This window comes from Papio anubis, chromosome 13 (genome assembly GCF_008728515.1).
Source record: "Papio anubis isolate 15944 chromosome 13, Panubis1.0, whole genome shotgun sequence".
Classification (NCBI taxonomy): Eukaryota; Metazoa; Chordata; class Mammalia; order Primates; family Cercopithecidae; genus Papio; species Papio anubis.
In genome coordinates this window covers 101,212,785-101,226,196 of record NC_044988.1, presented here as the reverse complement: position 1 = coordinate 101,226,196, position 13,412 = coordinate 101,212,785, and the positions used below count along the sequence as shown (strand labels likewise).

The window sequence follows — 13,412 nt, the reverse complement described above, 5'->3', positions numbered from 1 at the left end:
ATCTTCTGCTCCTTGCTTTTTCATTCCATCTGGCGCGATCTTAAATCTGCGTCTGCACAACGGCGTTCTGCCGGCGCGCCAGTTTGCTCCTAGTTCTTTTCTTTTTTTTTTTTTTTTGAGACGGAGTTTCGCTCTTGTTGCCCAGGCTGGAGTGCAATGGCGCGATCTCGGCTCACCAAAACCTCCGCTTCCCGGGTTCAAGCGATTCTCCTGCCTCAGCCTCTCGAGTAGCTGAGATTAAAGGCGCCCGCCACCACGCCCGGTTAATTTTTGTATTTTTAGTAGAGACGGGGTTTCGCCATGTTGGCCAGGCTGGTCTCGAACTCCCGACCTGAAGTGATCTGCTCGACTGGGCCTCCCAAAGTGCTGGGATTACAGGCGTGAGCCACCGCGTCCGGCCTTAATTTTTTGAGACGGGGTCTCGCTCTGTCGCCCAGGCTGGAGTACAGTGGCAGGACCACAGCTTGCTGCAGCCTCGACCTCTCTGCCCCAACCTCTCTGCCCCAAGCGATCCTCCCTCCTCGGCCTCCAAAGCAGCTGAGACCACAGGTGCGTGCTCCCACGCCCATGGGCGCTCCTAGTTTTCTTGCCAAAAAAACATCGATGCCACGAATCTGCTTGCACATACATCTAGTGAAATGGCTGAGGGTAAGTGCATTTAAAAAGCACCTAGGGCCGGGGGCGGTGGCTCACACCTGTAACCCCAGCACTTTGGGTGGCCGAGGTGGGAGCATCGCGTGAGCCCGCGTGAGTTCCAGAAGAGCCTGGGCAACATAGGGAGACCACGTTTCCATAAAAAAATTGCAAAACTTAGCCGGGCCTGTTGGCGTCCGCCTGCAGTCCCAGCTACAAGGGAGGCTGAGGCAGGAGATCGCTTGGGGCAGGGAGGCCGAGGCTGCAGTGAGCCTTGGTCTCACCACTGCACTCCAGCCTGGACTACAGAGTGAGACCCTGTCTCAAAACAAAAACCAAAACCAAAAAAAAAAAAAAACCCGGACATGAGTGGGGGCTGCAAGACCATCAGAGGCTCCAGTGGGGGCACCTCCTCTCAACTCCGTGGCAGAAGACTGGAGGCTTCTCCCTCCCTTCCCAGGGCTCCTCCTCCTTCTCCATCAGCCTCTCCAGCCCCCTGTGCTCAGGGTCAAGAGCCTTCCCAAAGGCCTGCTTTGGGGCAGACATGGTACTTTTGGTTGGGTGAATGCACCCCTTCCCATGTTTTCCCTGGAACAGTCGGCACCCAGAGCAGGGTAACTGACAGCAACGCAACCAGGCTGATGGATCACTCTTCTCAGCCTCGCTTCTTCTTGATCTCCTGGTCTATTTGTATGTTAATCTATACAGACCAAAAGGACACACTGCAGGTTTAATAACCTTAATTACGGTTCTTGGCTGTCTGCAAGATTTTTTTTCCATGTTGGTCAACAGAGCATTAGATGACACCAGTTGAGAATTTAGTGGTTACTTCTTTATGGCTTACCCTTGAGGGGTTATGTGACTCACCCAAGATCCCACAGAGAGGGAAGGAGCTGGGGCTCACCTGTGTTTGTGGCCAGAGGCTGCAGGCAAACTGTGTTTACAGTGGGCAGGGAAGGTTCCCTGGGCCCCAGGAGGGAGTGGGGCTGGCCTGTTGAGCTTTGGTTCATGCCATGCTAACAGTGGTGGTGCCTCAGGACTGAGAGCCTCCATCTTGCAAGTCCCCAACCTCAGGACTAGCTTCCTTCAGGGCCTGTCTCCCTTTGAGATTTTCTGAGCCACCTGTCCCTAGGGAGCAGTGAATCAGGGCAGTGAGTGTGGCTGGTTAAAGCTGAGATGCCTGTGCCCAGGTCCCCAACTCTCTTCCATAGTCAAAAGGCTTAGAAGGAAGTTGAGGGATTGGTGTTTCTCACGGAAACAGCGTTTTATTTCTTGGAGGTAATTTGTAAGTTTTCTTAGCTGGTTCTAGGCACTAAGCTAAAAGCTACTGGTGACTTTGAATCTGCACTACCCCATGAGGTCGATACCATTACAGTCTGCATTTTATGATTAAGGAGACTGACTCTTTCCCCAGGTCACACAGTGAGGCAATGGCAAAACCGAGAACTGCTGCCTCAACTCATTCTTACCTTTTAGTCTTCGCTGCCGCAGGCCTGGCTTGGCTTGCTCCTTCCCCACCCCAAAGCACAGCATAATCCTCCTCCACTTCCTGCAAAAGCACTGCTGGAAGTGACACCACCACACACCACATCAAATGCTTACCTCCTCTGACCAGCTCATTTCTCATGGCAAGTGATGGGGCCGCAGGCAGGCTCTGCACACAGCCAGATGCCATCCGTGGGAAGAGAGTGGAGAGCGCTTGATGCTGCAGCATTTGGAAGATGCTTCTTAACCACGGGTTTCAATCCCTTCTCTACCCATACAGCTTCTGTTAAGGCATTTTGGCCGTGCCACTCCTAATTTCCATGTGAACTCTGTAAAATTAGAACTCTTTGATCTGTGGTTCTCTCTGGTCAAATTACCAAGAAAAGAGGGATGTACAACCTGAGAAAGCATGTTCAGCTTTATCTTTTTTAACTTTTTTTATTTAAATAAGGAGAATTCTTTCATATGGAAAGAGCTAGTACAATCACATATTTGAAAGGAGAAACAATAGGTACTGAACCGGAGGGAAAGGGCGAGGGTTTGAGTGTGCCAGCACCGGCCTGGTGAATCCACGATTCCATTTCCCATCCAAGGTAAGTTTCCCGAAATAACGTCTAAACAAGCTGCACTTACACCTCTAGCCATCGTCTGCCCTTTCAAATATCTGGTCTACATGGAAAGACAAAGAGGAAAGGCCAAAACATAAACAAAAGGAAACAAAACAAAACACAGCCCTCTCAGGAACCAAACAAAAACCCCACAAATCCTTTTTTACTACACAAGGCATGAGGTCAAAAGCTTAAGAGTACAGTGTCCCCTTTAGATCATGGAAGAAAGGCGTCCACACAGAGCCTTAGCAGGAATTTCCACTCCAAGGCTCCAGAACATGCTGAAGATGGGGCTCTGGGGGTGCCACTACCATCCTGGAGGCCACCAACTGGGGTAGAGACAGTGAAGAGCAGGTCTCACGTGCCCGAAGACCACCAGCCAGATATACACTGGTGGCCCTGGTGGAGCATGGCGGGGCAACAGCGTCCATCTCCAACACCAAGCCACTCCTGTCCTGGATGACTTCCTGCTTCGGTCCGTCACATTTCAGAAGAGAGCTGGCTTTCTGGAAGCCTGTTTCCCATTCATCACAGAATATGACAGAGCACACACACTCTGGTATCCTTGGTCTTCAAAGGCCATTTCCAGCAGACCCTCTAACCTAGGCTTGCTCTGCAGGAAGTGAAAAGGGACAAATGAAGATTTGAGGGGCAGCCTGCAGTTACTTGGCAGAGGGGAACCAAATGGCAAGGGAGCAGGCTCCACCAGAGCTGCCATGCTGCCGCAGCAGGCCAGGCCACAGCACGGCCGTGCACCTGTGCGCGCTCAGCTTCCAGAAGGCGTCACTGACCATCCGGAAGGCAGATCCATAAGATAGGAGGGCGACAGCTCGGCTGGAGAGCACTGATGTCAATGTTTAACAAGGTACCCCAGTGTCCCTAGAAGTGGCTGGAAGGACCACAGCTTTGGAACTGAACTGATTTTCTTGAATGTGAAATAAAGTCATCCTTTGTTTTCCCCCTTAAGGAACCTAGAGCCAGAGTGTCTATGAATTCCAAGTTTGAAAACAATACAAATGTTTAAAAAAAAAAAAAAAACTCGGGGGAGAAGCCAACAGTGAAGAAAACCAAACCGAATGCAGCTGGCATTGAAGTCCCCAGTGGGTGGATGAGCATTTCAGATGCACACCCACACTCTGGACTTCATCCCACTCTAGCGGACAGTGGACAAATACCACCGCAAGGCCACTGGTTGCTGAGCAATGGGCCGCACCCCCGATGGCAAAGGCAGAGCTGCCAGCATCGGGAAGAGGGCAACTTGAGCAGGCAAAAGTGAGTGGGTTCTGACCCCCCACTCAGCAGCAGAAAAGGCAAGCGCTGGTCTCCACCTGTTCCCACCAAGGCCCCGTGGTATCCTGGCAGAAGCCTCTGCATGTATCTGCGCTCTGAAGATGGGGGTTTGAAAACAAAATAAGACCCTACGTCCTACTACCTTGAGCTTGGCTCTAAAACCACGTGAAAGGAAGAGATATATTGCACCTTAAAACGTCTCTGCACTAAGAACTGCATTTAATCAGACCAAGGAGGGGTTGGGGCGCTGGGAGGCCTGAGGCCTGCCCTCAGCCCCCAGTCTCATTTAAAATCTGCATCTCAGCGAAGAGACTGCAGCTCAGGTCACACAGGTGGTGACTGCACCGAACTTCACATGCAATTTCCTGGCCTTTCCTGCACAGAATTAATTCAGACATTATATATAAATAGAGCAGTGAAACATTTACTTCTTTTTTTTCATCTAGACCTACAACATCAATACATATAAATAAATTCTAGTGTTTTTTGTTTTTTTTATTTGGGGTTGGGGAGAAGGAAGGAAGGAAATACCGGGTAAGAGAAAAGGGCTGGAGAACAGGTGACCTTTTTGTTTTTATTTTTTCTCAAACAGCAAGTACTGTGGGTCTGATGCCAGGTTCACCTGAAGGGTGTATCTTTTTAACAGCATCCGGGAGGCTTTTTCTTTCGACAAATCATACGCACCACCGCGTCAGGTGGGAGGGGTCTCGCCATGTGGCTCAAGTGTCCAGGTGGAGATGAATGTGTGGCTCCCGCAGGCCTGGACTCACCCAGGAATGGCTTGGCAAGGGGGGCAGATAGGGACAAAGAGGGCTCATCCCAGGCCCCACAAGCAGCCGCTTGCAGTGGGAGAAGGGAAAGCAGACACGCAGCTCAGGTAGGGAATGCCCGGAACTGTCAGGTGGACAGCCCCCGGGGAAAGGACTCCAGCGTAAAGACTCTGGATGAAGAGGGAAAAGACCAGGTGAGGGCAGGAGGGGAGCTGCTGAAAGATGCAGGTGAATAGTAAAGCAGCTTTCAGTAAAACTGCTCCTTCCCAGGCAGCTCTGGGGTGGGCACTGTTTGTAGGAGGCCGTTCTCCCACTTCCTTAGAATTGTGAGAGCAGTAAGAAGTTACTTTAGCAGTTCCTAAGATGCTCCTTCCCCATGTTCTACACTAGACACAGAGCTTAGAGCCCAAGCCCGAGCGCTGTCCTGCACCCATGAGACGCCGAGGGCAGCCTCTGGGCAGTGCATCCCCGGCCCTCTCCTCACGGTGTTCTGAGCTGGCCTCCTCTGGAAGAGCAGGTAGACGCTCAGTGACCCCTAAGAACAGCTAAGAAACTTGAACTGTCCCCTTCCCTTTCCTCGGAATGACAGAATCTGGAGTGATTTCCTTGTTTCTTATTTAACGATGACACGCCCAGCACACGATGGCTCGCACAAGCCTCTGGCTGGAGAAGCTGCCCCTGCAGAGACTGCGCAGGCCCTCTGGACGTTGGTCAGCCCTCCACCCAGCCTCACCCTGCCCCCTGCCCCGGTCATCTGAAGACAAATGAGACTGATGCCTGCTGCTTAGCTCAGGCCCTCCTGTCCTGACAACCTGGGTCTGCTGCTGGGAGTGAAGCAAAGGAGGAAAAGGACAAACTCCCAGCGGCCTCACTTGGGGACCACACGCAGGTCCACTCCGTCACCAAGTGGTGTTCACGACGAGCTGTGTGGGAGGTGGAGACGGGTCCAGAGGAAGCAGCGGGCTCCAGAAGAGGAAGGAAGGAAAACAACAGGTTACGGAAGGCTTCAAGGAAAGAGTGCGTGAAACACAGCGCCCGAGGGGCCGGGTGTGGAGCCCCAGAAGCAGAGGGCACGGGGCCTGGGATGGGCCTGTGGTGTCTCAGCTCATCCCATCTGGGCCAACCTGGGAGCCACCGGCAGCCACCTCCATGACTGGTCTCTAGTGCTCAGCACATCCACCGGCTTCAGAGCAGCTCAGGACAGGGACCCTGTGTGATTCTCATGCTAAAACCGTCATCAAGTTCATGGGCTGCCTGTAGGCACCCTGGGCTCATCAGGCCAGGAGCTGGAACCCAACTGTGACCCCCCCGCCGCCACCTGCCTGCTGCTCTGCGCACCCCATTGCTTCCCAGGCGGGGAGCCAGGCACCAGAGTGCTCGCGACGGGTGCCCTCGAGAACCTCCATTTCTTTTTGCAAATAACCTCAAAGATGAACCAGCTGAGGAATCAGGAGGGGATGCATTCTTAAGAGTCACCTCTTAAGGTACTGCAGTGACATATCAAATTAAACAGGACAGAGGCTAGAGATGGGAGGGAGGAGAGGGGCTGGCAAGAAACATATAAAAGTTCAGCTATACACAGGGAGCTTGCGTTTCTGTTTTCTTTTCCTTTCCCCTTTGTAAAAACCTTGGCTACATTTTAAAACAAAAAGCCTCAAAGTAAAATGACCCTGCTGCCAAACCACTGTGCCTAGGACTGGGCGGCTGGGCCGGAAGCACTGCTGAGAAGGCGCCCTGGCTGTGCGGCAGGACAGGGAGGAGGCAGGGAGGGCGGATCTGCACTGCACGGGAGGCGTCACTCCACGGTCACGGTGGGAGCAGATGGGATGAAGGTGTCGTTTGCTTTTTTGTTTCATATCAAAGCAAGCGGGTCAATGCCATATATCCACGGGTGCAAGCTGGTTGACAACGGAGCTTTCGGGAGTGGAGAGGAGGGAGGTCTCTCAGTCCGGGCCAGGCATTTGGACGGTGGATCTGGTGAGGCTCCCGAGTGTCGGCTATGTCAAGGCCGCATGGCGGCACCATCCCCAGTGGGGCGACGTGAGGTGGCAGCCAGGCACCATCAGGCCTTACTCTCCTCCACTTTGGCAGCCCGAGGCTTGATCGCTCCGGTTCGCTTCATCTGGGAGGCAGCCGAGGGGGCCTCCTGCAGCTTCACGGCTCCCAGGCTGGGTTTCTCATCCACTCGTTGTTTTGCCTTTGGACAGATGAATGGGAAAACAAAGTGACCCTGGTGCTGAAGCGTGTTTGGACATACAGTTCCCACCACTCCCTTCCTGCTCCTGAGATGCAGGGAAAGCTCCCTTAAGTCGTCCGTCCCTTGGTTGAAGGACCAGACTTAGAAACCCTCCTCCTAGTAAGGAAAGTGGCGCGAGTGCCCTCTCTGCTCCCTCCCATGAGCCCCGAGTGCAGTGATTCGGAGAGGCAGGAAGACACCGGGTCCTCCACAAAGAATTCCGCCATGGCACATCCCAGGGCGGAAGCAGTTCCGGTCCCAAGGCCAACTGGAAGAACCTTTTCAAATCAGTGCACCTCCTGCCCCGCAGGCAAAAAAGCCCCTTCGAGTAGATCCAAGTGCCCCCTGCACGTCTCGGAGCCCCCGACTGTCTGCTGGGGCCCTAGGCAGACTTGCCCCACAGATCTCTGGCCGCGATTCAGCCAAACCCCCTACTACTCCCACTCTGGAACCTTTTCCTGGGGCCCCATTCCTAGTCAGGGCTCCCCTGGTCTGTGGCTCTACACAGGGAGTGGGGTGGGGAAGTCACAGAGCAGTCAGCGCATCTGCCCCCCACCAGGTCTGAACTCTGGAAGAAAGCTTTAGAAGCTCATTCCACACAACTCTCATGACCCCCAAGGGAACCAATGAGAGCAATCACTGCCCACCTCTACCAGCCAGGCACAGTGACTGATTAAAAACCCAGGTCTGAGGGGCCTAAGCTCTGAGCCCCAGCATGTTTTAGAGAACAGAGAAGAGAATAGTGCCTGCAGGAAAATACACTGCGATGTCCTTTTCATTATATGGGTAAAATTAACTTCACCTGTGCTCCCACCCGGCCAAGACAAAAACGAGACACACCACTGACCAGAACCAGCGCGCGCACCCGGGCTCCTAGAGCCGACCCCCAAACCTAACCGAGTCTCCCAGGGCACCTCAGCCCCGACCTGCCAGGGCTGGTCCACCTTCCAGCACCACCTCCTCAGAGGAATCGGCATCCTCCCTTCTCTGCAGGACAAGGAAGGATCCAGACGCCCGTCAAGAGGAGAAATGCCTTCGCCAGGAGGGACGCGGACGGCCCAGCTCCTGGTTCCGTGCTCTAACCGCTAGGGCATGGCTCTCTTTAGACAAGGAGCGCTCAGATAGGTTGGACAGTCCCTTCTCTTTTGGCGCTTGGAGACAGGCCTAAGTGTCCAGGGCTGAAGGGTCTGGAAAGCCATCTTCTACCTGTTGCACGTAGTGTCCCTGCACAGAGCCCATGTTAACTGCTGATCCAGAGGGCTTCCCACTGGGGCTAGCAGAGCTAGGCCTGAAAAAACCAAAGGCAGGGGTTGAGAATACACAACGTGTCACCACAGAAATGGAGTCAAAGCCTAGCACACGGAGGAGGCACAAGGAAGGAAGGGCCTGTGGCCAGAGGCGCGTGCTCGGGACGGTCTGTGGATCTCTCGGATGGAAAACAACCATAGACCTAAGACAGCCCAGAACGCAGAAGGGTGAGGGGGTGGCTGTCACTGACCACCCCAGCACCTCCAGGACAGAGCTCAAGGAGACGCATCACAAGAGAGGGAGGCCCAGGCCCTGTACAGGTGGGAACGGCTGTCCTGCTGTGCAGAAAGCGACACTGGCTGTCTCAGGGTCTGGACCAACATGATGCAGTGCCCCAGACAAAAGGCCTAGAAGCCTGACACTGAGCCAGAACTGTGCCGAGTATTGTTCTAGTCTTAACTTTTTAGAAGAAGGGGTGGGGGAACCAAAATGTACAACATACTTCTAAATGTGTCCCACTGACCACTAGTAGTTCCCAGGGATGTTGTGGGTGCTACGTGGAAAACAAGTCTGCGGTCAAAAAGCCTAAGTGCCGTGTGCAGAGTTCAACAGGACTCTCAACCTAGGGCCGCTCAGCCTCTGTGTGGTGAATACCCTCCCCAGCAGGCCAACCCGGGACAGCACTCCCCCACGGACCTGACCAGGGAACCCTTGTTTTTGCAGCGCACATCTCGGCAGCTCTATTTCCAGAACACTTTGGGAAACACTGCTTTACACAATTATAGCAATTCCCCAACCCCCCTAAAACACCATAGAAACAAAGCTACTAGTTTAAGGCTTCCACTGTCTAAATATGCTCCAAAGAATAATGTGCTGCCATTCATTCCTACAACTACATAGACACAGGCGACTCTTGTCCTGTCAGGCTCTGTTCTCTGGGTTTTGCCTTTTTGAGGCTTCTGGAATCTGCTTGTGGCAGCAGCAGGACAGCGTCTGCTGAGACCTGCAGCTGCCTTCCTCCTTCCAGTTCCGCTCCACGGTCGGTACTGTCCAGCTATCTTTTTCACACAGTCCTGATGTTTTGGTCTATATGACAGACATGGTAGGAAAACAAAATGTACTAAAAACAGAAATAAATGAAGCCAGGAGAGTGAAAATAAGAACAGAAAAGAAAGAATGGGAGGAAAATTCACAAAAACCCCTTTCTCTGGAAATGAAGGTACAAGAGTGGAATGCTGTGATGGAAGACAGGCAAAGGGCAGCGGGGCAGAGGGGGCGCAGCCAGAGCAACCTGCAGACCATGGGGGCCCGGCTTGCAGAGCGCTCCTCGGGTCTGCAAGGACCTGTGTAGTCGTGGGGACACCTTGTGGCGCCTGCAGCGATGGTATTAACCTCACAGGGCACCATGGGTCAGGCAGGTCTGTTTCACTCATTTATAAACACAAAGGGGTCTCAGGACTCTCCCACATGTAACAAGGGTGGACTGTACAAGCCCTCGGAGCCCAGGGCCAGCGCATGCTGCCTTCACACACCAGCACGGGCAGAAAAGGCAGTGGACCAGAGGCTCTCGCCAGCATCCGACAGAGCCACCTGAGTATCCAGCTAAGGGGACCCTGAGACAGTTGCTGGAGGTGGAGACAGACACAAAGGAAGCAAAAAGAGGGTGCTGGTTTGTAGTGTGGAAGGAATGGCCCCACAAGCCCAGCAATAAAAAGTCCCCTGGCAGGGGTCATAGGGCAAGTCCGAGGAAAGAGACGCTGGGAAAGGCCATGCTTCTCCCCTTGCCAGGATGCAGCCCTGTGGCCAGTGGGTCCTGTTTTCGGATCTGATGGGAAGTCACGTCAGTCCTGACGCCTACTAAATGTCAGCCGTTCCTTTTCCTACCTTTCCAGGAAGCTCCCCAATCCAGAGCATCTTATTTATTATAATGATTAAAGCCAAAACCACTCTCCTGATTCCTCACTCCCCCACGTTTAACTGCAACACAAGTGCATCCCCGTGCCGAACCACCACAGTGACACGTGGCCCACAGAGGGACCAGGTCTCTGGTGGCTCTCCCCAGGCCCACAGATTCTTCTGAGCCACCGGGCCACGGCTCTGGCAACTGCTCAGCTCATAGCACACAGTCCCCAGGGAGTGGTTTTACCTGTAGGTCTGTGGCGATGGCACAGGGCCTCCTGAAGGGACATTCTGTTTACTGTCGGCAAAGTGGAAGCCTTTCATCTCCATCTGAGAGGGCTAGAGAGACCAAGCAGCAACAAGTTGTCATCTGAGGCCCTGGACACAGCTGGACCACACAGACTCACAGAACAACCCAGGGCAGAGGCGGTGAGGGCCGTGCGAATTCCCAGGGAGGCATCTTCTAGAGCAGTGGTTTTTGGCACCAGGGCCCAGTTTCATGAAAGACAATTCTCCCACAGACCAGGACAGCTCTGCAGCCCAGGGGCTGGGCACCCCTGTTCTGGAGGAATCTGCAAGCCCTTCCCCTCCAAGCCAGACTCAAGAGGGCTGCTTCTTAGAAAGCAAGAACCATCACAATATTTTGTTCTTTTTAAAGTGAGGTGGGAGAGCCAATGAAGCATGGCCGTCCATAGCAGGGCCTCCTGGGGAGCTGGGGAGGAATGCTGGCTCCTGGCCCTCAGCCGTCGACAACTTCAGAGTCCCCAGGACCTGCCTGTGTGATGGCCCCACACACGGTCACCTTCCTTTCTGCCCTGACTGTCCTGCACACACCCAGGCCACTGGCTCTTTCTACCACACAGGGGTACTTAGCTTGCTAGAAAAGGTTGGTGACACAAGGCCCCCTCCCTAGGGTCAGAGGCAGGTGGGTCCCCTTACCTCTCTGCTGGTGTTCAGGACTGGCGGCTGGGACCCGGGCGGAGGAATCCTTCGGGGGGCCCCAACAGAGAGGCTCTGCCCAGGTGGCAGCTGAATGGACTGGGGCAGGATCAGCGGCTGCTGCCCCGAGCCGTACCGAGGCAGTGGCATGGTCAGCTGTTGGGTGACAACGACAGTCAGGAGGGGGACCGACCGATGCTACGGAGAAACCCCAAACATGCACCAAAGAGCGACTGCACATGTACTTCAAATTCATACACTTCAGAAGAACTAAAGCAAAGCCTGCACACAGCAGGACACGCTCTGATTTCTACTGTAGCACAGGAGACATCGCCCAGGATTTCACACCTTCGATGGCAGGGGCAAGTCTTCTTGCTGGAATGGAGTAGGTGGTGAGAAAACGGGCAAGACGAAGCTGGCTGCAGGCACAGGAGCTAACAGCGTTAAGTGTGTCTCATCCACATCTCTGCTAAGGGCTGCGTCTATCTTCAGCCCTTTCTGCCTTTGTCCAGCAAGTGCTTCCTAAAAGCATACGAGGTGCTGGGGAAGCGGCAGGGCCCTGTCCGACATGGGCCTGCACACTGCCAGGGTGGCATGTCACACGCTGGACACAGCTGCAGGACACTCAGGGTGCAAAGTGGCACAGGATCTGTGTGTGCACACCAGATCTGTGGGTGCACACAGGGCGGGGTGGGCAAGGAGAGGACGAGTGAGGAAAGTCAGAAGTAATGGCCAAGCCGAATCCCAAAAGATGAAAGCTGCACCAGACGTGTATCTCTGCATTCCTCTGTACAGCACAAACATTCAAGACTCTCACTGTTTTGCATCAAGTGGTGGTAAAAACAAGACTGGGCTGGATTCTGGGCTGTGGGGGTTCTTTGAAGCATGCTGTGACAGGAGAACAGGGTGGCTGCAGGGCCTAACTAACTAGAACAAGATAGGCGAGGGGGAGATGTGGGCCTGGAGACTCTTAAGGACAGGGGGACACAATGGGGTAGCAGGGCTGGGCCACGTTTGGTCTCTCAGTCACTGTCCTCTTCATCTCCCTGCTATTGAGTCCACAGTGGAGGGTCAGAAGGATCTATTGGAATTACATCACTGAGACGTGTAGTGGCCAGAGCCGCAAAACACCATGCTCCTCCTTGGAGCACCAACATGGTGCAGGATGAAGATGATGGGGACATGGTGCCATTTAGAGTGCTGACTTGGGGTATGATCTGACTTGCAGGGAGGCCAGGTAGGAGCCCCCACAGGAGCTGGACAGCGTGGAGCGGGGGTGGAGGGGATGAGACACAGCTGGATTCTGAATGCTTTTAAAGCCAGAGCCGACAGGCCCGCTGAAGGGTCGGGTGAGGTGAGGGGAGCAGGGAGCCAAAGAGGACATGGACTGGACAAGCAGAAGGACGGGGAGGAAAATCGAGTTTTGGATATGATGAGTCTTGAGATGTCATGAGACCACAGGAGAGGTGCTGGAAAGTCCATTGGATTTCACATTCAATTCCAGGGACAGATCTGAGCTGAAGATGTCCATTTGGGAGTGAGGAGAAGATGGAGGAATTTAGAGCCATGACTCTTAAAAGACGCCCAAAGCAGGGCCCAAGGGCATGCCAACTGTTACGGACTGGGAAGGAGAGGGGACAGCAAAGGAGACTGAGGAGGAAGTCTGAGGCAGCAGGAAAGCCAGGAGTGACGGCCTGGTAACTGGGTGAAGACAGTGCTTCAAGGGCTGTGGGGGGCGGGATTACGGGGTCAGCACTGCAACTCGTCTGTGTACTGACAGGAAGGGCCATCCGATGCATGAAAGGGAGGGAGACTTGCTGGGGTGGGGCCCCCCAGGGGCACAGGCAGCACCCAGGCAGGGATGTGGCCACAGGGGCTTGGAGACTGTCACTGCTTCTGTTTCCTGGGTGACACAGAAAGGGAGATCACGGATGGGAGGCAGCGAGGGGCAAGATGCAAGTCTGAAAAGCTGCTAGGAGGGTGGTGGTTGACTCAGAGCCACAGCTTGGATGAAATGCAAAGGCCATGTGGCTCAACGGATCTGCTGATGGGGAGGAAGAAGCCAAGCCAAGTGGGAGAATGACAAAAACGTGGGTGGTGGAGACTGGGCGTGGTGGCTCACACCTGTAATCCCAGCACTTTGAGAGGCTAAGGTGGGTGGATCACTTGAGGTCAGGAGATCGAGACTAGCCTCGCTGACATGGTGAAATCCCATCTCTACTAAATATACAAAAATTAGCCGGTGGGTGGTAGGCGCCTGTAATCTCAGCTACTCGGGAGGCTGAGGCACGAGAATCGCTTGAA

At 54.1% G+C, this 13,412-nt stretch overlaps 1 protein-coding gene, 1 non-coding gene and 1 pseudogene across 16 annotated transcripts in view; 1 reads left to right on the top strand and 2 right to left on the bottom strand.

Moving 5' to 3' along the window:
- Positions 1-2,530: 2,530 nt before the first annotated feature.
- The window catches only part of PRRC2B (proline rich coiled-coil 2B), a 127,237-nt gene continuing 116,355 nt past the window's right edge, over positions 2,531-13,412 (bottom strand). For 10 of the 14 annotated variants that reach the window (XM_031654652.1, XM_031654651.1, XM_031654654.1 and 7 more), the window contains 5 exons: positions 11,457-11,630; positions 11,109-11,264; positions 10,417-10,508; positions 8,229-8,310; positions 2,531-6,983 (listed from right to left, as the gene is read on the bottom strand). In XM_031654652.1, the coding sequence (XP_031510512.1) occupies positions 6,849-6,983; positions 8,229-8,310; positions 10,417-10,508; positions 11,109-11,264; positions 11,457-11,630 (639 nt within the window). In that variant the 3' untranslated portion in view covers positions 2,531-6,848. Of the gene's footprint in view, positions 6,984-8,228; positions 8,311-10,416; positions 10,509-11,108; positions 11,265-11,456; positions 11,631-13,412 lie in introns of those variants that run through there. The other 4 variants (XM_031654658.1, XM_031654657.1, XM_031654659.1 and 1 more) reach the window with 4 other exon arrangements.
- LOC108582307 lies at positions 2,580-3,764 on the top strand (annotated as a pseudogene). The gene has a single exon (XR_001895586.3). The product of XR_001895586.3 is annotated as an uncharacterized LOC108582307 (transcript).
- On the bottom strand, positions 12,127-12,212 carry LOC116270149. Its single transcript, XR_004178079.1, has one exon. It is a non-coding gene; the product is annotated as a small nucleolar RNA SNORD62 (small nucleolar RNA).